This window comes from Mytilus trossulus, chromosome 8 (genome assembly GCF_036588685.1).
Source record: "Mytilus trossulus isolate FHL-02 chromosome 8, PNRI_Mtr1.1.1.hap1, whole genome shotgun sequence".
NCBI classification, from domain to species: Eukaryota; Metazoa; Mollusca; class Bivalvia; order Mytilida; family Mytilidae; genus Mytilus; species Mytilus trossulus.
In genome coordinates this window covers 10,387,775-10,412,093 of record NC_086380.1, presented here as the reverse complement: position 1 = coordinate 10,412,093, position 24,319 = coordinate 10,387,775, and the positions used below count along the sequence as shown (strand labels likewise).

At 33.7% G+C, this 24,319-nt stretch overlaps 1 protein-coding gene across 1 annotated transcript in view; it reads right to left on the bottom strand.

Annotated features, from left to right (window-relative positions):
- The window catches only part of LOC134727324 (uncharacterized), a 77,694-nt gene that overhangs the window by 32,306 nt on the left and 21,069 nt on the right, over positions 1–24,319 (bottom strand). The window contains exons 20-29 of the mRNA XM_063591702.1: positions 22,685–22,852; positions 22,330–22,410; positions 21,878–21,958; positions 21,343–21,444; positions 12,122–12,229; positions 11,540–11,686; positions 7,450–7,537; positions 6,113–6,298; positions 2,624–4,443; positions 1,306–1,437 (exon numbers count right to left, since the gene is read on the bottom strand). Coding sequence (XP_063447772.1) covers positions 1,306–1,437; positions 2,624–4,443; positions 6,113–6,298; positions 7,450–7,537; positions 11,540–11,686; positions 12,122–12,229; positions 21,343–21,444; positions 21,878–21,958; positions 22,330–22,410; positions 22,685–22,852 — 2,913 coding nt within the window. The remainder of the gene's footprint in view (positions 1–1,305; positions 1,438–2,623; positions 4,444–6,112; positions 6,299–7,449; positions 7,538–11,539; positions 11,687–12,121; positions 12,230–21,342; positions 21,445–21,877; positions 21,959–22,329; positions 22,411–22,684; positions 22,853–24,319) is intronic.

The following is a 24,319-nucleotide window of genomic DNA, read 5'->3' as shown; positions in this document are numbered from 1 at the left end:
TGCAAATCATGAAATTAAAATAGCAATATTTATAAGTTATGCAAAATATTCAAAGTCAATGAACCTTGATTGAGGAGACAGGGCCAAAATCTCTGTGGAAATGAGATGTGAAAATGTTAATAAAATTGAGAATGGAAATGGGGAATGTGTCAAAGAGACAACAACCCGACCATAGAAAAAAACCACAACAGCAGAAGGTCACCAACAGGTCTTCACTGCAGCAAGAAATTCCCGCACCTAGAGGCGTGCTTCAGCTGGCCCCTAAAATACATATCATTGACCTATCACTAGTGGTTCCCCACAAACTAATATACTGTTCCCAAAAAGTGTGAGCTATTGCTTATTAATGATACACTTGATTTAAGAATTCTATATTAATCAATGAATCTGACTGCATTTCACACAGTAGATCATGTTCTCACTTAGACAGACAACAAGTTTCTGGAAGCTGTAACAAATATTTTATTGACCAGTGGTTTACTGCTATTGCCTATATTTAAACAGGACCATAATATGCATGTGTGTTAGAAAATAAAAGTATTCGTTTAATAGGAAGTTGATGAGCCATCAATCTGTAAACATATCAAATAATAAAATTCTGAAAGGAAATGGTGAATGTGTCAAAAGAGAAAACAACCTGAACAAAAAGAAAACATATTTTAGGGCATAATTGTGGTCTTTATAAGTCTTGTATGCTTTTTAAATTTTGGTTCATTTATATGTTCTAGCAGTTTAGTGTGATGTCCATTTTTGCTGAACTAGTATACACTTTTTTAAGGAGTTAGCTGAAGCCTCACTGGGGGTGCTGGATTTTCATAGGCAGATCCAGGGGGGGCCCTGCCCCCCCCCCTTATGTGGGAAAAATTTGGTTGATTATATATATCACTGAAGCATGACTGGAGCTTAAGTCAGTCAGCGGGCCCCCCTTTAGGAAAAGTTCTGGATCCGCCACTGATTTTATCCCTATGTTGAAGACCAATTGGTGGCATTCAGTTCTAGTTTGGTTGTCTGTTTGACACATTCCCTGTTTCCATTACCAATTCTTGTTTTCTGTGTATTACTGTAAACCAACTGATTTTTGCCAGAGATGTCTATTTGAAATTCCACAAGTAGAAAAATAATGAAAATATAAATTGTCTTGAAAATTTAAAACTAAGATCACTTCTTATAAAACAACATGCAGTAAATTTGAAAATCACAAAACTAAAACTAAATTACCAAAAATGTGATAGAAAGGGCTTAATTAGTGTGAAATGAAGTATCTCTGAAAATTACTTGGTTTACAATAATTGGTATAATAACCACCTGAGTGACTGAGGCAGACGGGTCATCTTCCAACATGTCCAAAGCTTCTGTGGATGCTTGTTTACCAGTAACCTGTATTCTAGGACATTTACCACCAGTTGACTTTCTAGCTGATTGCTTTTTTCTTTTAACCTTTAATAGTAATTATTTCATTCTTAATTCTCTAAGCTGTACAATTTTAAAATAAATTTATGTTTAATGATTATCAGGAAAAGTCAAATACTAAGCAAAACTTTCTGCAATCAAAAATTTTCCAGTTATATAGTGTTTACATATATGTATAGTTTTATTATTAAAATGATTTTAATTCCGGGCAAGGAACACCAACAGATATGTCTCTTCTATTCTCAGGTCTCATTAAAAATTCAACTGACTTTGCATTTTTCAGGGACATGCAGTCAAACTCATAAATCGAAAAATAAACTGACAACACCATGGCTAAAAATGAAAAAGACAAACAAACAAACAATAGTACACATGACACAACATAGAAAACTAAAGAATCAGCAACACAAACCCCACCAAAAACTAGGGGTGATCTCAGCTGCTCCAGAAGGGTAAGCAGATCCTGCTCCACATAGCCTATAAAATTATAAGAACTGAAAAAAATTATGCATAAAATAACAACCATACAGAGTATAAGTAGTCCCAATACCCTGCAGCTGAAAATGGGGTCAAGGACACCTGACATATATACTTAAATAACTCATTAGTATATATTATAAGTTATATGGTTCACTACTGACCCCCTACAGATCCATAGAGGGTTAGTAAAATTCATAGGGGGTGAGGACGGAGGCCGAATCCCCTATAAATTTTAATCACCCTCTATGGATCCGTAGGGGGTCAGTAGTTAACCGTATAACAAATTTATTGGACGCTAGACTATTTCTGCGGCGTTTTGTTGAAAAATAAACAGTGAAACAAAACAACATTAATAGATGACGTCGCCATTAACGAGGCATGAACCCCATATGAAACTTAATAACCCCATACAGTCTCATAGGGGGTCACCACATGACGGCGTTTAGCCAATCACAAAGTGATAATTCATTGATAAAAGATATGAAGTACTGTGGATTCATTATTATTCATAGGAAACCAATTTTATGAATTATTGGTGAAAAACTAATTCAAATATTCAACAATTTAATGTTGAATTTAATTTTAATTTAATAATCAATTTTGTCTAGTTTAGAATACAAGTAGATTTGACAAAACAATCAAATCAAATATCAATGAAAATGTTATTTTTCATTAATCAATGAATATTGGTATCAAAGAAAATAAATAAATCCACAGTATCCAGATAGTCTACCTCTTTATATTTAAATCCACCACTTGGCATGTCAGTACTGAGAGATAATACATCCTGGGCTGTTTCATCTTTATCTTGGTCTGTATCAGGACTTCCCTTAGCTCTTACACTTACTGGCTCACTCCCAAACAAGCCCCTGTATGCCACATTAGTATCAGGACTTCCCTCAGCTCTAACACTTACTGGCTCACTCCCAAACAAGCCCCTGTATGCCACATTAGTATCAGGACTTCCCTTAGCTCTTACACTTACTGGCTCACTCCCAAACAAGCCCCCGTATGCCACATTAGTATCAGGACTTCCCTTGGCTCTTACACTTACTGGCTCACTCCCAAACAAGCCCCCGTATGCCACATTAGTATCAGGACTTCCCTTAGCTCTTACACTTACTGGCTCACTCCCAAACAAGCCCCCGTATGCCACATTAGTATCAGGACTTCCCTTAGCTCTTACACTTACTGGCTCACTCCCAAACAAGCCCCTGTATGCCACATTAGTATCAGGACTTCCCTCAGCTCTTACACTTACTGGCTCACTCCCAAACAAGCCCCCATATGCCACATTAGAGGACTGAATTGAGCCAAAACTCGCCATTGATGGTGGTTGTAACTGTGGCTGCTGAAATCCATAACTGAAACCACTTCCAAATCCACTGCCGACTTGACTACCACCACCTCTACAATATATAGTTTGAATTGTCTCTGCCAGGCTAGGAGTCATCCCATATGATTGCAGACTATCAACATTAAAACCACTAACAGGTGCACTAACACTGCTTGACTGTTGACCAAATAATTCATTAGTTGCTGTACCCATTCTCCCAAAACTGAAACCTGTTGGATTTAATGGTTCATATCTCTGGAAACCTACAGGATTTCTTTCATTGCTTTTTCTTCGTTTGGTTGTCATTCTTCCAAAAGAAGTAACATTTCCCAAAGTTTCTTCTCCCAAATGATCTGTTTGCTGAAAGGTTGGTGGTGTAACATCAATTGTGGAGGAACTAGCTTTGGTATTATAGAATGAAGACTGTTCAGCAAAGGGACTAGATAACCTGATGCTATCTGCAGATTGTTGTCTTTGTTGTCCCTGAACACCTGAATGCAGTAACATTTGAGGTTGTTGGGCATGTTGTAACATTTGAGGTTGTTGTGCAGGTTGTAACGTTTGAGGTTGTTGCCCATGTTGTAACATTTGAGGTTGTTGCCCATATTGTAACATTTGAGGTTGTTGCGCAGGTTGTATCATTTGAGGTTGTTGCCCATGTTGTAACATTTGAGGTTGTTGCACAGGTTGTATCATTTGAGGTTGTTGCCCATGTTGTAACATTTGAGGTTGTTGCGCAGGTTGTATCATTTGAGGTTGTTGCGCATGTTGTAACATTTGAGATTGTTGCGCATGTTGTAACATTTGCTGTTGTTGCAAATGCTTTAATGTTGGACTGTTGTTGCCCATGTAACATTTGCTGGTGTAGGGCATGCTGTACATTTGCTTTTGTTGCACATGCTGTAACATTTGCTGTTGTTGCCCATGCTGTATCATTTGCTGTTGTTGTGCATGCTGTTGTTGTGCACGCTGAAACATATTCTGTACATTGGACTGTTGTTGCGCATCCTGTACATTAGACTGTTGTTGTGCATTCTGTACAATAGACATTTGTTGCGCATGCTGTACATTGGACTGTTGTTGTTCTTCCATAAACCCCTGAATCCGATCCGGCAAAGAAAGTGGTTCTGATCCTGATGATTTAAAAGTTGTAGAACAAGGATCAGGTCCTCCTCTTAAACGTAACACCATGTGAATTGAACTTTCATTTGTTATTCCTGTAATAAAATTAATCGTTATCTTACTCAAAGACTAATACACAGCCTATTCTGGTTATTAATCATGTAGTTGCAAGTTTTCAAGCATACACTTCGAACAAAAACCCTAATTAAACATCTAGGGAAATAATTAGATTCTACCACTGCAACAAATGTTTTACAATAATTCTCCACGAGTGACAGCAACATTTGAATATTTAAAGCACAAGGCTTGCAGAGCTTTTAAAAGAATTAAAATTTAACTGTTGAGAGTGGAGAAATATCATAGTAGACGAATTATAGTGGTGAAATTTATATTTCTAATGATTTTTATCTGTCCTTTTCAAAGAATGGTAGAAAAATGTGTACTTAATATAATGTGTCATCATCAGGATGTGTCATCATCAGGCATGGTCACCTTTTCTCATGACATCACAATACAATGGAAGATGTTTTGTAGATTTAGAATGAAATCTGAATCGCATCTAATTTTGTGACAATAATTGATACCTTGTGACTATTTTAATATGGCAATATGAATGGCTGTACTATCTCATTTTTCTTTGTTCTAATGCCAAGATCTTATTTTTTTGTTGATAAATTATCAACTTAGCAGATGTAGTTGAATCAGTTAGGGACAAAATATAGCACGCAGGCAACACCCATAAGGCAAATTGCCTAGCTTTAAAATTTATCATAAAATGAAAGGAAATATAACAGAGAAAATTAACTTTGACCGTAATTAACTATTGTCATATCTACAAGTTTTCTTTATGGTCATGTATGATTGTTTTCTTTTTGGACTGTTTTCTGCCCTTTTTTAGGGGCTTTTTGTCACTTTAACACATTCCTCATTTCCATTCTAATTTTTATTGTTCAGAAAAAAATGACATCAAATAGCAAATACCTTCATTTCACAATGCCCTATGCCATGTTTTCTCCCATAGTTTTCCAAGTTTGACAGGGCAGTTTATTTATAAATAATTACATTAGATGTATGTTTCATTATAATACGTTATTCTGATTGGCTAACTGCACATCACATGTTATTCTGTAAGCAATTGCATCAGACAATAACATTTATCATTCGTGATGACATGAGGTTCAACAATAAAGTGCACAGGTGAATTAAACAAAACTTGATAAAAATCGTGTTTTCATGATCCTAGCTAAAAAAATGTAATTATAAGTATTGAATGCTTCTTTTCGTAACTTTCTTGGGTTGTAAAAGCGTTGACCCTGCATACATTTTTAGAATGAAGTGCTTCTGTGCTTCATACAAAATGTACTTCGGTCAACGCTTTTACACCCCAATAAATTTACAAAAAGAAGCATTCAATTCTTAAATGGAAATTAGAAATTGTCTATTGTTACATACCCCTCTGCTCCTTTACCCTAAATATAGTTTTAACCAATAGAAACTTAAAAATAATTTTTCTATAATACCTGAAAATAAAAACATACTGTGGAATCATTTATTTTTGTGGATTGAAGAAAACTTGCATTTCGTAGATATTTGAAATTGTGTTTTTTTCCAAAGTCTGCTTATATTTCTATGGAAATTTTGAAATTTGTTAAACATTGGAATTTATAGTGGTTCCCAGGTGATAAAGAAATCCACAAAAAATTGTGTCTGATGAACTATAATGAATCCACAGTAATATTTGTAGAAAATATATTGTTAACTTACTGTAATCCTCTAATGTACGACCATCCTCTAGCTGTTTCCCATCAAAAACCAATCTCTGTTGATCTATTGGGATCCCTTCTAATTCTTGTATCTTGGCCTTGACTTGTTCTATTGTATCAGAGGCCAGTAGTTTTACTCCTCCTATAGTTTTACCAGTCAGAGTTTTCACATACAAACTTCTGATGTCTGTAAAAAATAATCAATATACTTGTAGAATGATGATGGAAGTTTTTATTGACCTTGACTGGCCCTTGCACTGTCGGGAATATATATGTGACATTTGTGCATATTGACTGGATGTTAATAACAGTCTCTTAAACAAAAAGTGGGGACAAAGCCCAGAATATCTTTGCAGTTATCATGCATTTAAAATTAAAGGAACTTCATACTGTAATCTCATTGAGAGTACCCCTGGAGATAATATAACTTATATAAAGGGATCTTAGTTCCATTTCATCCAACAAGCAAAGTTATTTTGAATTGGAAGGGGTTCTTAAAATTTCCTAAATACTGTATGCACCTATTTTTGTTTAGGGGCCAGCTGAAGCTGGGTGCAGGATTTTTTCATTGTATTGAAGACCCATCGGGGGCCTTCGGCTGTTTTCTGCTCTTTGGTCCAGTTATTGTTTCTTTAGCAATGTCCCATTTCCATTCTCAATTCTGCATGATGTTTAAGAACAGCTACTATGCAAAATTTTAATTCAAAGCACATGAAAATATTACAGTAAGGAGATGTGGTGTGATTGTCAATGCAACGACCTAAACTATTAACCAAATTGCAAATGAATGTAAGCAATTATAGGCAACCATACTGTCTAAAACAATGAGAAAAACTCATACAATATAGCAGGTGGGATAGTAGGGGTCCTGATCCTGAAATCCCAGACTGAACACACGAAATCCTGAGGTCCTGAAATTCGAATAAAGAATTCCTGGATCCCGAAAGGGTCAATCCCAAAATCCTGAGCTTAAAAACACTCGATCCCGGAGTCCTGATAAAGGTTCTTTCCCCCCTCATATAGTCTGCTATTAATGGCCCTGACATGAAAATATGAAACAATTCAATTGAAAAAACAGCCTTTTTTATAATAAAACAATTGATGAAAAACAAATATGTTACACGGCAACAAACCAAAACAGCTGAACTACAGGCTCTAGACTTGGGAAAGGCACATAATAGATGTGGCTGGGTTAGCACAGTTCTCATGTAATTCACTTCAACTTTCATTTTCCAATCAAACAAGGACTATAACTCTATAACTACATCTCCTTAAACAAAAAATATATTTTCCCTCATTATGATATATAGTCATTGTAATTGATATTAAACAGCTTACCAGGAAACTTATCTTTGAAAGTTTTCATGATGTCCATACTATTCTCACTTCCACTCGCCTGACAAAACTTTACAACATTTTCCATTACCTGTAATAAAGGTTTTATCAATAGGTTTTTCCAAAACTGTCAAAACTTAGAGTGGTAAGAAGTAAGTGGTTTTTTTTCCTATTTTGTGTTGTTTAATGCTCATTTCTAAATATTAGTAAACTCTGGGTAGGTTTAAACAACACAGCAACATGAAATTGAAAAAGACAACATCCGACATAAACTAAGCATATGCTGAACATTATCAACAAATATCTATCCACTCAGCAAATCAAGCATATTTCATTTAGTGTGACCTCCTTTTTTGCCAAACCTAGTATACATTTTTTAAGGTGGCCAGCTGAAGCCTGCATCTAGGTGCATGATTTACTCACTGTTAAGAAGGCTAGCTATAGGTTATGTGACCCATTGGTGGCCTTTCAGCTAATTTTCTGCTCTTTGATGGGGTTGTTGCCTCTTTGACACATTCCCAGTTTTCATTCTCAATTCTTTATGAACAACTACAGTAACACATAGCTGACATACTCTTTAAACTAAACGGCCATCAAATATCTATATAATCATAAACATCGGACTACAATGAACAATATCCACAAGAAAATATTCTATATCATATATGTTAGTTCCTGTATGATCTGAAAGCAGGTGATATGATCATAAAATAAAAAAAAAACTCAAATTCTTAGTTCATTATTCAACATTATTGCTATTTTGTGCATTTTTCCTTCGATCTTTTTTTATGATAATTTTTCATATCCCTTGAGATGGAAAATTATAGCTAGAAACTAAGGAGGCACATGGCATTGCTAATGAAAATGTTATGAAACTGTCAACTTCGTCATAGGTAAAATAGCGACAAAAAGATTATCACTGGTCATCTCAACTTGATTGCTTTTCTCGACATACAGGCTTGAGCAAGAAAATCAATCTCATTAAGATATGATCAAAGATAATTTATAAATATATGTTGTTTTTTTAATATCAAAACTTGTTGTCTTTCTATGCCCCTATCACTCATGGCCTGACATGTCACTTCATAATTTTTATGTCAAAACTTTGCTAGAAGGAAAAACAATTCAGTGTTGATTGAAAATCTTTAAAAGATTCTTATCAAATTAAATGATAAACAACTCTGTCAAAACCTAGAGCTTGACATGTTTAAGACAACTTTCTATTGTTGAAGACTGTATATTTAAATCTAAATGTCTTGGGTTGTTTGTGTTTTGAGGTTCAAGTCTTATAAATATACATCCTATATCACCATTTATTCATATATTTGAGTAGTTATTGCTATTTCATATTTAGGCCACACCAATTTGATTTCTTGTTCAACGGACCCGCCCGCACTTTTTTTTCTTCAAAACAGATTTAAAATTATTTTTTTCTATTCCTGCTTCCAGCATCCGGAAATGTAATCATGTCCATTTCCTGCACCGTTTTTTGTGTAAATATTATAAAAAGATATCAACATTTGTGTTTTAAAATCACAGTCTATCCTGTATATAACGATTTAACATAATAGCACCCCACCACACTGACTGTGTAAATATCTGTGAGAATATTTGTTGTAGCATGAAACCTATTTATCCAAAGTGGGAGTGCTCTGATATAAATTTATAACAGCGGGAATACCTGTAAATAACAACAAGAGTGCACACACTGAAATGTCTCGCCTTCTTTACTTATCCTTGATACTATCTTGATAGACCTAAATATAAAGCTTTATTACAACTGTCACATAAACTCAACATTAACCAAGAAAATGAAATATTGATCAATGAAACATGAAAATGAGGTCAAGGTCTGATGAACCATGCCAGGTAGACATGTACAGCTAACTATTCTTCAATATTATAAATATAGTTGACTTATTGCTTATAATAATGAAAAACAGATCAAAGCACAAACACTTAAAACTTTATAGCAATGGACCGTGAAAATGAGGTCAAGGTCAAATGAAACCTGCGTAACCTACATATAGATCATAAAATATTTCCATATACCAATTATATTTGACCTAATGCATAAAGTATTAGAAAAATAGACCAAAACTAAAAAACTTAACTTTGACCACTGAACCATGAAAATGAGGTCAAAGTCAGGTGACACCTGCCAGTTGGACATGTACACCTTATAGTCCTTCAATACACCTAACATACTAGACCTATTGATTATAGTATCTGCGATATGGACTTGACCATGAAAACTTAACCTTGTTCACTGATCCATGAAATGAGGTTGAGGTCAAGTGAAAACTGTCTGACAGGCATGAGGACCTTGCAAGGTACGCACATACCAAATATAGTTATCCAATTACTTATAATAAGAGAGAATTTAACATTACAAAAAATCTTAACTTTTTTTTTCAAGTAGTCACTGAACCATGAAAATGAGGTCAAGGACATTGGACAAGTGACTGACGAAAAGTTCGTAACATGAGGCATCTATATACAAAGTATGAAGCATCCAGGTCTTCTACCTTCTAAAATATAAAGCTTTTAAGAAGTGAGCTAACACCGCCGCCGCCGCCGTAGCCGCCGTAGCCGCCATATCACTATCCCTATGTCGAGCTTTCTGCAACAAAAGTTGCAGGCTCGACAAAAAATTGGTTTCTTTCACCCTTACTTATACTTGTATTCCCTATCAAAAAATATTCGTTGTTAGAAAAAAAAGAACTTCTGAAGGATTTGCCTTCAACTGAAATTATATTGTATGCTGGCAAAACAAAACTATCCATAGCCGCTGCATGTTTATACACCTGTCCTGATTGATTCAGGGGCCTGTTGTTCAGCAGTTATCGTTTGTTCATGTTGTTCATTGGTATTTTCCCGTTCGTATATATAAATTAGATTGTTGGTTTTCCTGTTAAAATTGTGTACGCTAATAATGTTGGTTTCTTTTTTAGCTTGGTATTTTGTCTGTATCAAAGCCCTGTGTAAAAAGGCCGTACTTTGACCTGTGTAAAAAGGCCGTACTTTGACCTGTGTTTGTTATTATCAGGTTGAGAACAACCCTCCCTCAGACCAGGGGTCATTTTACTGATGTAGAAAAGAAAATAGAGATACCAAGAATTTGTATAGTTCTTCTATACAAAACCTTTGAAAACATAGAATGTTGTACTCAAAAAGAGGAGAGTTACATCATATTTTAAACAACTTTATCTAAAAGAGGGGTCCACTTTTTTTTAATAATATTAAATTGTTAAAGTAAATGTATTTTAAACATGGTTAATGTCCAGAAATATTACAAAAATTCTTGGACATGTTTTGACCATTTAATACCAGATAAATATATAGTTCTTTGAGAAAATATGAGCCCTTTTGTACAAACAAATATATCATAACTTATATTGATCCCTCATAAAACATGTAAAAGGGATACTTATAACATTAAGGGGTTGCCAAACTGATTATGACTTGGATGGAGAATTGCCTCATTGTCAGTGACACATACATAGACCAGATTTAATTATTTCTTGGTGAACAGGGAAAAAATACTTCAGAAATTAAAGAAATGTCAAAGTACAAGTGATAAATCAAGTTTTAATATAGTCAAAACCTACTATTTTATGTTTACAAAAAAAATTATAATCGTTAGTCTTTACTTTTCAAGCTTCACCTAAAAAATTTGCAAATTAAATACTTTTTTATTAAAATTTCCAAATCTCTTGCTCGCCCCAAATTTTGGAGTCCAAAAATTCGTAGAACAAGAAATTAAATTGGTGTGGTCTTTAAGTTCTTGATGAAAAGAACATGAAACAGCCTCACAAAAAACTTGTGACTCACTTGAACATCTTTCCATACAACATCATTTGGCAAAATGTATTTAAGGGAAAGATCTAAGAGCTAGGTGATTTTGGCAAGTTTATGCAAATGATATTTTATAGATTTCAAGTACTTAGAACAACTTTTAAGTGAAGGGGTAAAAACTGGCTTCAGCATACATTCCCTTGTTCCGATTCTTAGAGCTCATGTTTAATTTTTAAATATTGACATCATTCTGATAATAAAGAAAGTCTAATTTATCTCAATAAAGAATATTTACAGTAAATTTCAAATCTTTATTTTCTTCTTTTTTCAAATCATCAGCATAGTCTAGTATTGACGAGTAACATCGCTCAGCCTCCATCTGGGAAAAAGTCTCAGCTATTGCTCCTTTACGTAATAACTCCTCAATAGCCACAACAGGGTCCTAAAAAGGTGATTAAGTTCAATCAATGTTTCTATTAAAAAATCACTACGGTATTGTAATTCTGAAAACCAAATCAACAGTCAAAAAATCGATATTAGTAAACAAAATTCCCCTAGCTCATGTTTCAGCTAGTATAAGTAATATAAAGGAGGTAAGTTTTACTCCTTTCTAGTGAGGTTGTTCTCTATCAACAGAAAAAATGTAGCCTTATTGTATAAATAACCTTTAGTGACCTCTTGTCAGAGAACCTCATCAGTTGAGATTGTTTCTTCTATATGAGTGGCCTATTATTTCCTCTATTGAGGCTGTCTCTTAAGCAGGGTTAATGTAGCCTGTATTTTTCTAAGGATGATTCTGTGAAGGAGTAAAACAACAAAAAATATTGCTTACTTCTTGTGAGTATTATTATATTATAAATTAAAATAGGGACCACACCTTCTCTTCAAACATGTCTGCATTCTGCCAGTCCATATAAGGTAAAACATCAACAGTCTCCTTGGCAACTAAATCAGCAATTGATGGTCCATCTGTTTTTTCCTCATCCTATATTAAAAAAACTAAGAGTGCACACACTGAAATGTCTCGCCTTCTTTACTAATCATTGATATTATGTTGATAGTCCTAATAATAAAGCTTTATTACAACTGTCACATAAACATAACATAAACCAAGAAAACTAAACATTGACCTTTGAACCATGAAAATGAGGTCAAGGTCAGATGAACCATGCCAGGTAGGCATGTACAGCTAACAATTCTTCCATACAACAAATAAAATTGACTTATTGCTTATAGTTAAAGAATCAAAGCGCGAAAGCGCTGTAAAGGCAGTTAATTACAGGTTGTGTGTATTTCTAGTCCAGTTATATCATTATCTTCCATAGAACAGAGGTGGTTTGTAGAATTTAAGATTTAGAGTTCTTTTGTACCTAGTTCACCTATATCTAGTCTACTGTTAAGTTTATTTTCTGTGCCTCCCATGAAATGCATTTTTAGCCATGGCCTTGTCAGTTTGCTTTAAATTTATGAGTTTGACTGTCCCTTTGGTGTCTTTCGTCCCTTTTTTTTTTTTTAAACATATTTATTTATAGTGGATTGGGAAACAAGTTTTACAACTTATATTAATCCCTTTCCACTTTGCGGGTGCGAGTGCTGCCTTGTAGCGGCATTAGCCTACTCTTTTTCGAAATCTACAAGGGTGTCTTTAACGTGCAAGAGATATGGCTCTCTCTTAACACGGGCCAGCCATTTATCGTCCCCGTCCGACGGACTATCATCGTTTCCTCAAGACCATACTCGCAAATGGTGTCAAGGGAGAGCCGAAAATTGAGTTCCTGAAATTTTCATCCCAAACGGGAATCGAACCAGGAACCTTTGTGTTAGTAGTCCGATGCACTAACCACTACACCACGGCTCTCTTTCGTCCCTTTACTTTAGACATATAAGAACTTTTCCTTTTCAATATAAATAGACTATTTTTAATTATTGATTGTATACACATATTCTATGACTCCCATAAAAAATAGTTCACAAAGATTGACTAGTCTCTGTACTGTGTGTATAGCAAGGACATCAAGTAACATAATGGTAAATGTACATAGTAACATGTCAACTTTTTTGATGACCATACCTGTCAACTTTCAGTATTTGCAGAGTATTTCCCCCATTGAGCTCAAGGCTCCCAAATGGAAATTTTGTAAGAGCAATTTTGTCGACTATTTTAAAGAAAACAATTAATTCAACAATGGCTATGAGCTTGTTAATGCACGAAGAAGCCAAAAACCACATTAGAATATATTTGAAGGGAATCCATGACAAATCGCCCCACTTTTTCACTAACTCGCCCACTTTAAAAACAAGGGTGCACACACTGAAATGTCTCGCCTTCTTTACTAATCATTGATATTATGTTGATAGTCCTAATAATAAAGCGTTATTACAACTGTCACATAATCTCAACATAAACCAAGAAAACTAAACATTGACCTTTGAACCATGAAAATGAGGTCAAGGTCAGATAAACCATGCCAGGTAGGCATGTACAGCTTACAATTCTTCCATACAACAAATAAAATTGACTTATTGCTTATAGTTTAAGAAAAACAGACCAAAACACAAAAGCTTAACACTGAGCAATGAACCGTAAAAAATGAGATCAAGGTCAAATAAAACCTGTGCCACTGACATGTAGATCATGAAATATTTCCATACACCAAATATAGTTGACCTATTGCATATAGTATTAGAAAAAAGGCCAAAACTCAAAAACTTAACTTTGACCACTGAACCATGAAAATGAGGTCAAGGTCATATGACCCTGCCAGGTAGACCTGTACACCTTACAACCATTCCATACACAAAATATAGAAGACCTATTGCAAACAGTAAAAGAAAAACAGACCAAAACACAAAACTTAACTATAACCACTTAACCATGAAAATGAGGTCAAGGTCAGATGACACCTGCCAGTTAGACATGTACACCTAACAGTGCTTCCATACACCGAATATACTAGACCTATTGCTTATAGTATCTCAGATATGGACTTGACCACCAAAACGTAACCTTGTTCACTGATCCATGAAATGAGGTCGAGGTCAAGTGAAAACTGTCTGACGGGCAAGAGGACCTTGCAAGGTACGCACATACCAAATATAGTTATCCTATTACTTATAATAAGAGAGAATTTAACATTACAAAAAATTTTAACTTTTTTTTCAAGTTAAGTAACTGAACCATGAAAATGAGGTCAAGGACATTGGACATGTAACTGACGGAATCTTCATAACATGAGGCAACCATATTCAAAGTATGAAGCATCCAGGTCTCCCACCTTCTAAAATATAAAGCTTTTAAGAACTGAGCTAACATCGCCGCCGCCGTATCACTATCCCTATGTTGAGCTTTCTGCGACAAAAGTCGCAGGCTCGACAAAAAAACTGCCCCAACCTGGATTATCAAATCGCCCCACTTGTGAACTGTGTTAAATCCCGTTAATATTACTCCTGCCAACTGGTCCCACCTAATGGAAATGGGTGAAATCTAGATAAATATATTATTAACCAGGATGAATTTAGTAATGCCAACTCGCCCCACTTATGGAAAAAGATGTTATTCCATTGAATATAACTTAAATTCCTTATATTGCATTTTGATACATTTAACTGGTTTCTTTTCAACTGTTATGCAAATAACTAAGCTTCAAAACTTACAGTTATTCTTCAACAATCAGTTTTATTTTTAGAATTATAATTTCAGTATATATCAATAATAGTAATTAAATTAATTTTCGGTTTGTTTGTATTCTGTGTAGATTAGTTTCATTAAAGTGGTGCAAGTTTTTATTTTTAATTGTACATGTATATATATTAATCTAAATATTACCGTTTTTTTATAAGTAGGGCGAGTTGGCAGGAGTAATATTAAACATGATTTAACCAATTTCACATGTGGGGCGATTTGATAAATCAGTTTGTGGCGGTTTTTAAAAAAGTGGGGCGATTAGCCAGTGGGGCAACTTGTCCTGCTTCCATTTGAAGGCCCCCTTGAAGGTTTTGTATGACTATATGGACCATCTTTCACGTAAAACCCCCATGTGCATTTTGAAAAGTTGGCAGATATGTTTCTAACGCCAGACAAAATCTACCGGTATGAATGAAAAAGAAGTTTTCAATTAAGGCTCTGTGGCCATAACAGCTGTCTCATTAGCATTTTAACCACTTCCCATATTTGCAATTTAAACAATAGAAGAAAATTATTCAACGCAAAAACAAAACTTACTTGTAAATATGAAATTCTCTTTACGGTATGAGTTTTTCTCATAGTTTGAGATTGTAAAGTAGTACCTGTAACTGCTTATACCTATTTCTTATTCACTTTTGCTTGATAAACTCACTAAATATCATATACATTATTGTACCACATCTCCTTATTTTTATAAGCATTCCAATAACATGAACAATTGTACATGTAATTCAATTCTATATACAAAGCAAAATGAACTGCACCACTTTCATTCACTAGTATGCATCTTTTGGCAAAATACAAGTTCTTAAATGACACAATATATATTTATTGATAAAAAAATAAAATTTAGTATACAACTCTTTAACAGGTATAAAAAAGCACAGCTTTGTCATAACTTGTGAAATCTGTGCTGAAAACATAGACATTGATGGTATTTGAGTAATTCCATATGTGAAGCTCAACATTAGTTCGTCAGTTGGTGGTGGACAGTTATAGTTCCTTTCTGCAGGCTAGGATGAATGACTTTTCAGGAAAACCAATTTCACAAATCAAAACTTTCCTCTAGATTTCTCCTACAATATTCATTCAGTTTAGTTCTTTTGTTTTAATTGGACACCGTCCTGATTTTTAATGTTGCAAACCATTCAGTCTCTTGCTTGCAAATGGAGCATGAAAATAGGATGGGTATGGCAGTAGACAAGTCTCTTTATAGTGGGTTTGTGCCCTGAAAAAAAGTTTTAGAACTTAAGTTTTTTTGAAACTTGTGCAACACACATACCTAAATAACTATAACATAGAAGAGAGCATCATTCATGTCAATGTTTTGTTCCTGTTTACATTGTCATTGATATTTTTTCAGAAAGCCTGAAGCATAACTCATGAATTCCTGTCATTACATCCTAAATCAACATAATTACTGCTAGAATAATTATCAGTATGATATACGTACACTATCATTATACAGCCCAAGTCTTCAGTATATATAATTGTTGCATTCATTCACTCCTGTGTTCAGTCGTTCAAAAATATTTAAACATCAACAAATGAACTTTAATACGTGTTTCTCGTTTCTCGTTTTGTTTATATAGATTAGACCGTTGGTTTTCCCGTTTGAATGGTTTTACACTAGTTATTTTGGGGCCCTTTATAGCTTGTTGTTCGGTGTGAGCCAAGGCTCCGTGTTGAAGGCCGTACTTTAACCTATAATGGTTTAATTTTTGAATTGTTGTTTGGATGGAGAGTTGTCTCATTGGCACTCACACCACATCTTCCTATATATATTTAATAAGGACAAGAAAACACTAGAAAAGATACGTACATACAATCCGTGTTTAAGTGTATTTGAAAGAGAAATATATCTGGTTAAACGATGTATAAAGGAGGAAAAATTGTAGATATTGCATTACGATGCTTTCTTTCTAATAGCACGTGGATATGTTTACATATTTAGACTTGACCCAGTACTAGTATGACCCGTACCTTGTAGGTCACCGCCGTCGTTTAAACACTAGACTACAGTCGTGTAAGACAATAAAAAGCTTAAGCCTGTACTATTTGCGTGAAGTAAATGTGTTTGTTTTGTACATTTAAATTGTTTTACCTGATAGCAAGGACGTATATCTATCCGTTTCCTTCTCAATTCACTTTGTCAAATTCTTCGAGCTTATTCAAAACATACGTATTACTGCGCCCGGAAGTGAGAAAAATATGAGAAATCCTCGTAAAATAATGCTATTTTCAATTTTGTGGAATCCATTTTGTTATATTTATTATACAAAGATAAAAAAAAGTTACGATTAATTATGAATTTGCATATCATTAAACGGAACGTTTATGGACTATTTTTTTAGCTGTAAATCGTCCATTTTGGCGGGAAATCATGTACACATACACACGTAGATTTGCTGGTACCCGATCGTAATGTTACACATCACATATATCAAATAGCTAATACCCGGAACGTAGTACCGGGAACCAGGATAATACGTAGACAACATACATAACTAGAACCGAAATTGAAAATGCTTTACGGTTTCTCGTTCATAAACCGAATTCCGCTTTGAATTATAGAAGATGCAATATTAATCATGTTCAGTCGACTTTTCATTGTTATATCAACGTCTGAACTAATTAAGGAATCTTTAGATGTCAGAAAACACTCGAAATTGACCCGACCTCTTTCCACACGGAATACACATAATGATAGTTTGTAGTCAGGTTGACTGCTTATAATGCAAAATACACACTAATAACAAGTTCTATAAAACGAACAATACACCCTGATCGTTTCTTTAGTCCCCAATGTAAATGAAAGAAACAAAAAACATATTATACCATAAAAAGAAGAGGAGAAATTCGAACATTTCCGGTTCTATTTCTGGCCAAAAGACCCCCTGCATAGATTGCGTATGAAAAGATGAACCTCATGACTTAAAAGTCAGGCCTTAAAGCACTGCCTTTAAAAACAGACCAAAACACAAAAGCTTAACACTGAGCAATGAACCGTAAAAAATGAGGTCAAGGTCAAATAAAACCTGCGCGACTGACATGTAGATCATGAAATATTTCCATACACCAAATATAGTTGACCTATTGCATATAGTAGTAGAAAAAAAGGCCAAAACTCAAAAACTTAACTTTGACCACTGAACCATGAAAATAAGGTCAAGGTCATATGACACCTGCCAGGTGTACCTGTACACCTTACAACCATTCCATACACAAAATATAGAAGACCTATTGCATACAGTATAAGAAAAACAGACCAAAACACAAAAACTTAACTTTAACCACTGAACCATGAAAATGAGGTTAAGGTCAGATGACACCTGCCAGTTGGACATGTACACCTTACAGTGCTTCCATACACCGAATATACTAGACCTACTGCTTATAGTATCTCAGACATGGACTTGACCACCAAAACTTAACCTTGTTCACTGATCCATGAAATGAAGTCGAGGTCAAGTGAAAACTGTCTGACGGACAAGAGGACATTGCAAGGTACGCACATACCAAATATAGTTATCCTATAACTTATAATAAGAGAGAATTTAACATTACAAAAAATCTTAATTTTTTTTTCAAGTAGTCACTGAACCATGAAAATGAGGTCAAGGACATTGGACATGTGACTGATGGAAACTTCGTAACATGAGGCATCCATATACAAAGTATGAAGCATCCAGGTCTCCCACCTTCTAAAATATAAAGCTTTTACAGTGACTTGACTGTTAGTGTTGCTATCCACCAGTTGCAACTCATAAATTTTTTTGACTAAATTGCAGTTTGTTTTATAAAATCAAATTGTTCAACTGGTCAGAATATTGAACAAATTGTTCAGTCAAAATGTGAAAGTGCAAGGTGATAAAATAAAATATACTTACAATCCTATAAGCTTTAACTCCACTTTAATGATGATATCAATCAATCTGTATAGTTATATTATAGCCATTACCATACTAAAGGTGAACTGTTTTATTTTTAATTGCTTTAAAATTGTTCAAACTAAGCTTTTATATAGTTTACTTTCGAAAAGTATTCTTTATTCATAAGAATCACACATTATGTGAATAAAAACATTTCATATTCAGTAAAATATTTGTGAAATTGCAATATGTTTGTAGGAAGGGGAGATAATCTTTTTTGGTTTCAAAAAGTCTTTATTCAAAAGAATAGTATTTTAGGTTATCTCCCCAAGGAAACTTATTAATAGCATATTGTTATTTCACACGTATTTTACTGAATATATGATGTATTATTTTAAATGATATATGATTCTTATAAATATAAAATTCTTTTCGAAAGAAAAACTATATAAAAGCTTTATTTGGACATTTTTATAGCAATTCAAAATAAAACAGTTGACCTTTAGTATGGTAATGGCTATAATATAACTATACAGATTGATAGACAGATTTAGTATTAACATCATTAAAGTGGAGTTAAAGTCTTATTGGATTGTAAGTATGTTTTATTTTATCACCTTGCACTTTCACGACTTGACTGTGATTTTCTACAGCAGTTGGTTCAAATTTCTGACCAGTTGAACAATTTGGTTTGATAAAACAAATTGCAATTTGGTCAAAATTTTGAATGAATTGCAATTGGTGGATAGCAGCACTTACAGTCAAGTCACTGTAAGAAGTGAGCTAACACGGCCGCAGCCGCCATAGCCGCTACTAGATCACTATCCCTATGTCGAGCTTTCTGCGACAAAAGTCGCAGGCTCGACAAAAACCAAAACATGTGTTGCATATTAATTGGATTTGACAAACTGTTGACACAGAGATATGTCTTACCTGCATGTACTTTTGCTAGTCAAATTCCAATGTTTAAATGAAAATAGCAATACTTCAACTGTTTTAAAACTACTGTAAATTCAGCATTTATTATTGCAATTTCAAATTTTTAGACAAAAATGCGATTTTAATATTTGCAATATTGAGAACAATACTCTTTAATTACAACTGCATAGAAAATATCATTGAACTAGTGATTTCATTAACTGAACTAATCTCAGACTAATACATGATAACTTAGCAAGACTCAAAGTCAATAGATCATGACTGAGGGGCAGGGCCAAATAATTTTCTTGGAAATGAGATGTGCCAATGCTAATACAATTGCATATCTAATATCATTGACCTGTAAGTAAACTGACTTAATTTCAAACCATTATGAACACCACTTCTGCCACCTCAGGCAAACACATACACCTATGTCTTGCTTTTCGTTGAGATGAGACAATAATGCATATACAACTACTGCAAATGTTTTTGAACAAACAAATATAAGTTGTTGTCAATTAAAAATGTATAAATAACAGGTGATACCAATTTGTAATAAACATATTAAATAAGAACAAGATTTGTCAAATAGCTCTGACAATGGAAACTGAAATAAAAGTATTTCCATAAGTAAATAGTACCACACCAGGCCTAAATTTATGAAAAAAGACAACAGTAAAAATTAAAGCACCATGATACATATCATGACCCAAGGAAAATAGGATGATAAACATGCTTTTCCCAAAACTGATACCTTTTAAGGTGGTACATAATACTACAGGGAGATAACTCTGTAAAACTCACATTTTAATCATGTTTCATTGTTACCAAAATACAATGTATTAGCTTTTTAATGATCGAAATTAAGGTTTGTAAAACTGCTTTAAATCCAATGATTTTTTTCCGATAAAACATGTCATTGAAGATTCTAATGCAATTTGGATGTAACAATTTCTTTCATTGGCTAAAAGTTGCCGTCAAATCCACAGTTGACCAGGCGTAACTAAGGAGAGACCCGCCATTTTGAATTGATGAATCAACAAATGTTCGATTACTACTATATAATCAAAAATAGAACAACACCTACCTCGAATTCGCCGTTTTAATGTAATTTTATCCAAATTTGAAGTGTACAGGTAACGTAATAACCTCCAGTTTGTAAGCTTTCATTTGTATGACGTCACGTTTAGACATGAAGTCTTTGTGCCAAAAGCATTCATGAAGTTTCCCGGGTTTTTTTTATTTGACAAATTTAGACATTTTTTCAAGTTTTATCGGATTTTTTCTTTTTGTAATGCATTAGAATCGGAATAACAGTACTGTAGTTGAAGAGTTGCCACCGTCAATTTTGATTTGACGGTCGCAAATCTCAGTTTTACTGTCTCCGCTACGCGTCGCCAGTAAAACTGCATTTGCGACCGTCAAATCTACAATTGACGGTGGCAACTCTTCAACTACAGTACTGTTATTCCTTAATTTTAGACATTTTTTGTTGTCAAAGGGTCAAAGTAAACATTTTTTCAAAATTTAGAAAATTAAACTAGCTCAATTAATTTTAATCATGGTGTTTGGTACCACCTTAAAGGTCACAAAAAAAACCATTTTAAAACATTGACTTACTTTTTCTCTCTCTTCCACAGCTATAAAGCTTGTATAGGGAGTAACTATAGAGTACTCCTTGCTCAGATCTATGATGTACGATTTCTTCTCCAATTTCTGGACCTTTGAGCATAATAAAAATAAATGGAATTCTTCATCATAAAATTCATATCAAATAGATCAAATTTATAATACATTCTTATTGATATATTACTGAGGGGGGACAGGAACTTTATCGGGACTTTGGGATCGGGTATTTTTAAGCTCAGGATTTTGGGATTGACCCTTTCGGATCCCGGAATTCTTTTTTTCTGATTTCAGGACGTCGGGATTTACCTTATTTAAATTTGGGACCTCGGGATTTTGTGTGTTTAAGCCAGGGATCATTACTGTGTCAAGGTGTCATGCAGGTGTATTTATAATCTATCCTTTCATACCCAAACTTCTACGCGTGCTAACTAATTTGAATCTATACACATGATAATCTTAAATTGCACTAAAAGTTTGTTTTTAAAATCTTTGGTATGATAGTACTATATTGTTAGTTTGGTCCTACCTGATCCTGTGTATTATTACTGGAGAAAACACCATCTTCATAATCTCTGATCACGGCTCTAGCTGTCAGCTGGTGTAACATCTAAACAAAATAAAGAGAGGATATGAACTTATCCGATAAAATATATACAATAAAAAAGATGAATGTTAGAAAAAATATAACTTTTTTAATATGATGCTTATTACATATAAAAAGCTAGTCAAGGGCCAGGTTTACCAAGCTCGATCAAGATTTATGTGCTGTAACATAAAAATCTATATATTTCTAATACTGACCTACAGATGAAGCCCTATTAGCAGATAAAGTGAGTTTTAGTGAACAAACATTTGTAACCTTCAAATCAAAATGATGGCTAAAAATCTTCAAACACTGTAATTTTGGATAGAGTCTTCCACACAAATCATCATACGAAACATGATAGTTTTCTTAAACTTGAATGTAAATAGACTTACTTTGCCCTTGGTCATATTAAGCTCTGTAGTCGACACCATGGTACAGAATTCATTACCATCAACTGAAGCACTTAACTTGGCCTAAAAAAATATACAATAATTTGGAACAATAATAATTATATTTTATTACCAAATACTACTTTTGTGTCATTTTTTTTAATTAGTATTGGGTATAAAATATGTTTATTATGCAATATCTAAAAACACTGTTGTACTTATTATAAGTTAGAACAACACAAAGCAAGGGGAAATAATTCTCAAAATGATAAATTGAAAATGAACTTCACAATAAATATATGATTTAAATAAACACAAAGATCCACAAGCAACAAACACGATTTATCTTAAATCTTACCTGTGTACAATTTGGGACAAACCCATAAACTACCTGGCGAGTACCATTAAACAGGGATGGGATTATACATGGAGCCTGGATAATATTACTGTGTTTAGCATAGTATATCCACTGTACACTGACCCCAGAAACACCTGGTTGACAAGCTCTCTCAGTTTGGCCTTCAATCTGTGGGAGAAAAAAAAACATTTGGAGTATCATACCAGATCTGCCAAAAATGTTTACACTCTTTTAAATAGGTACTTGATATTAAAATACAAAATCATTTACATACTGATGTGTTTAACAAAGACTAATGCATGTAATGTAATGATTTCTCATTTCTAGTGAAAACTTTGTTCTTGGCAAATGATTGTTGGAAATTCTTTGAAAAAGGAAGGATAAATTTGATCTAAAAGTTGATAAAGAAACAGATTTTACCACTATATCATGTACATCTCTCAACTTTCAACAGTTGGATTTTAAATATTTAAAAAGCTTGGCAATCATATATGATCAACATTTTCAATATGTATTACTGTGGATTCATTATTATTCGTTGGATATCAATTTTCGTGGGTTTCGTGGGTACAAGTGAACCACGAATTCAAATGTTCAACAAATAACAAATTTTCTTTGGCTTTGTGTGCACAGATTGACAAAACCACGAAATCAAATATCCACGAAAATGCAAGTTTTCCTCAATCCACGAAAATTGATTCCCACGAAAATAAATGAATCCACAGTACCACATGAAATTGTAACATAATAACAGATGATACAACAGGACATGTACCACTTAAGGTGGTATGGGTGTCTTTCGCCATCTTGGATTGTAAAAAACAGAGAATCTAAGGTCCATATTTTCTATCAAATTAGCAAAATTTGATGCAAGAATGCAGATATTTCATGTGTTTTTACATTGAAAAGATTCAATTTTTAAGAATATAACTTATAAATATAAGTATATGTACAAGTGCAGATTATTTTTGGTTATTTTTAAATATTTTGAAATTTTCATTTTAAGGGGAGGTAGCTCTAAAACAGTGCATTTTCTGTTGGATTGTTCATGGAATTTTCCTACTTTGAATTTTAGCCGGAAAAAACGTACGGTGACCCTATCTTTTCTTTTGATATTATCAAAGCATTGTTTGAAAGCTATATATTCCTAATTTATTTTACAATTCTATCATTTCGTTTAGTTTCTATTCACAAAATGGTGTTTTTTCCTGTATAATCCATACAAAATGTGTCATTTTGTCATGACCCGTAGCTTGAAAAAATGCACGGTGACCTATCAATTTTATTATATTTTTTAACATGTATCAATAGATACTACATTTTGGCAAAGTATGAACAAATTCTATCATTTTTATTTTAGACTCCCATACCACCTTAACCAAGAGAGTTTATCATTCAAAAAATCACCTAAATTTAGCCAAAATTCTTATCACTTGTAAATAAACCTGCATAAAGTTTTGTTTGCTGGAATAGTAAAATTACTTTGAGTAACATGGCTAATTATCACAGAAAAAAAATTTTGAGGTTGAAAAAAACCTTAATACCCAGACAGAATGAAAGATGTAAATTAATATTGGAGACTAACACAGCTCGCCATAAGCTAGCTTTTGATTTAACATAAAATATTGATACATG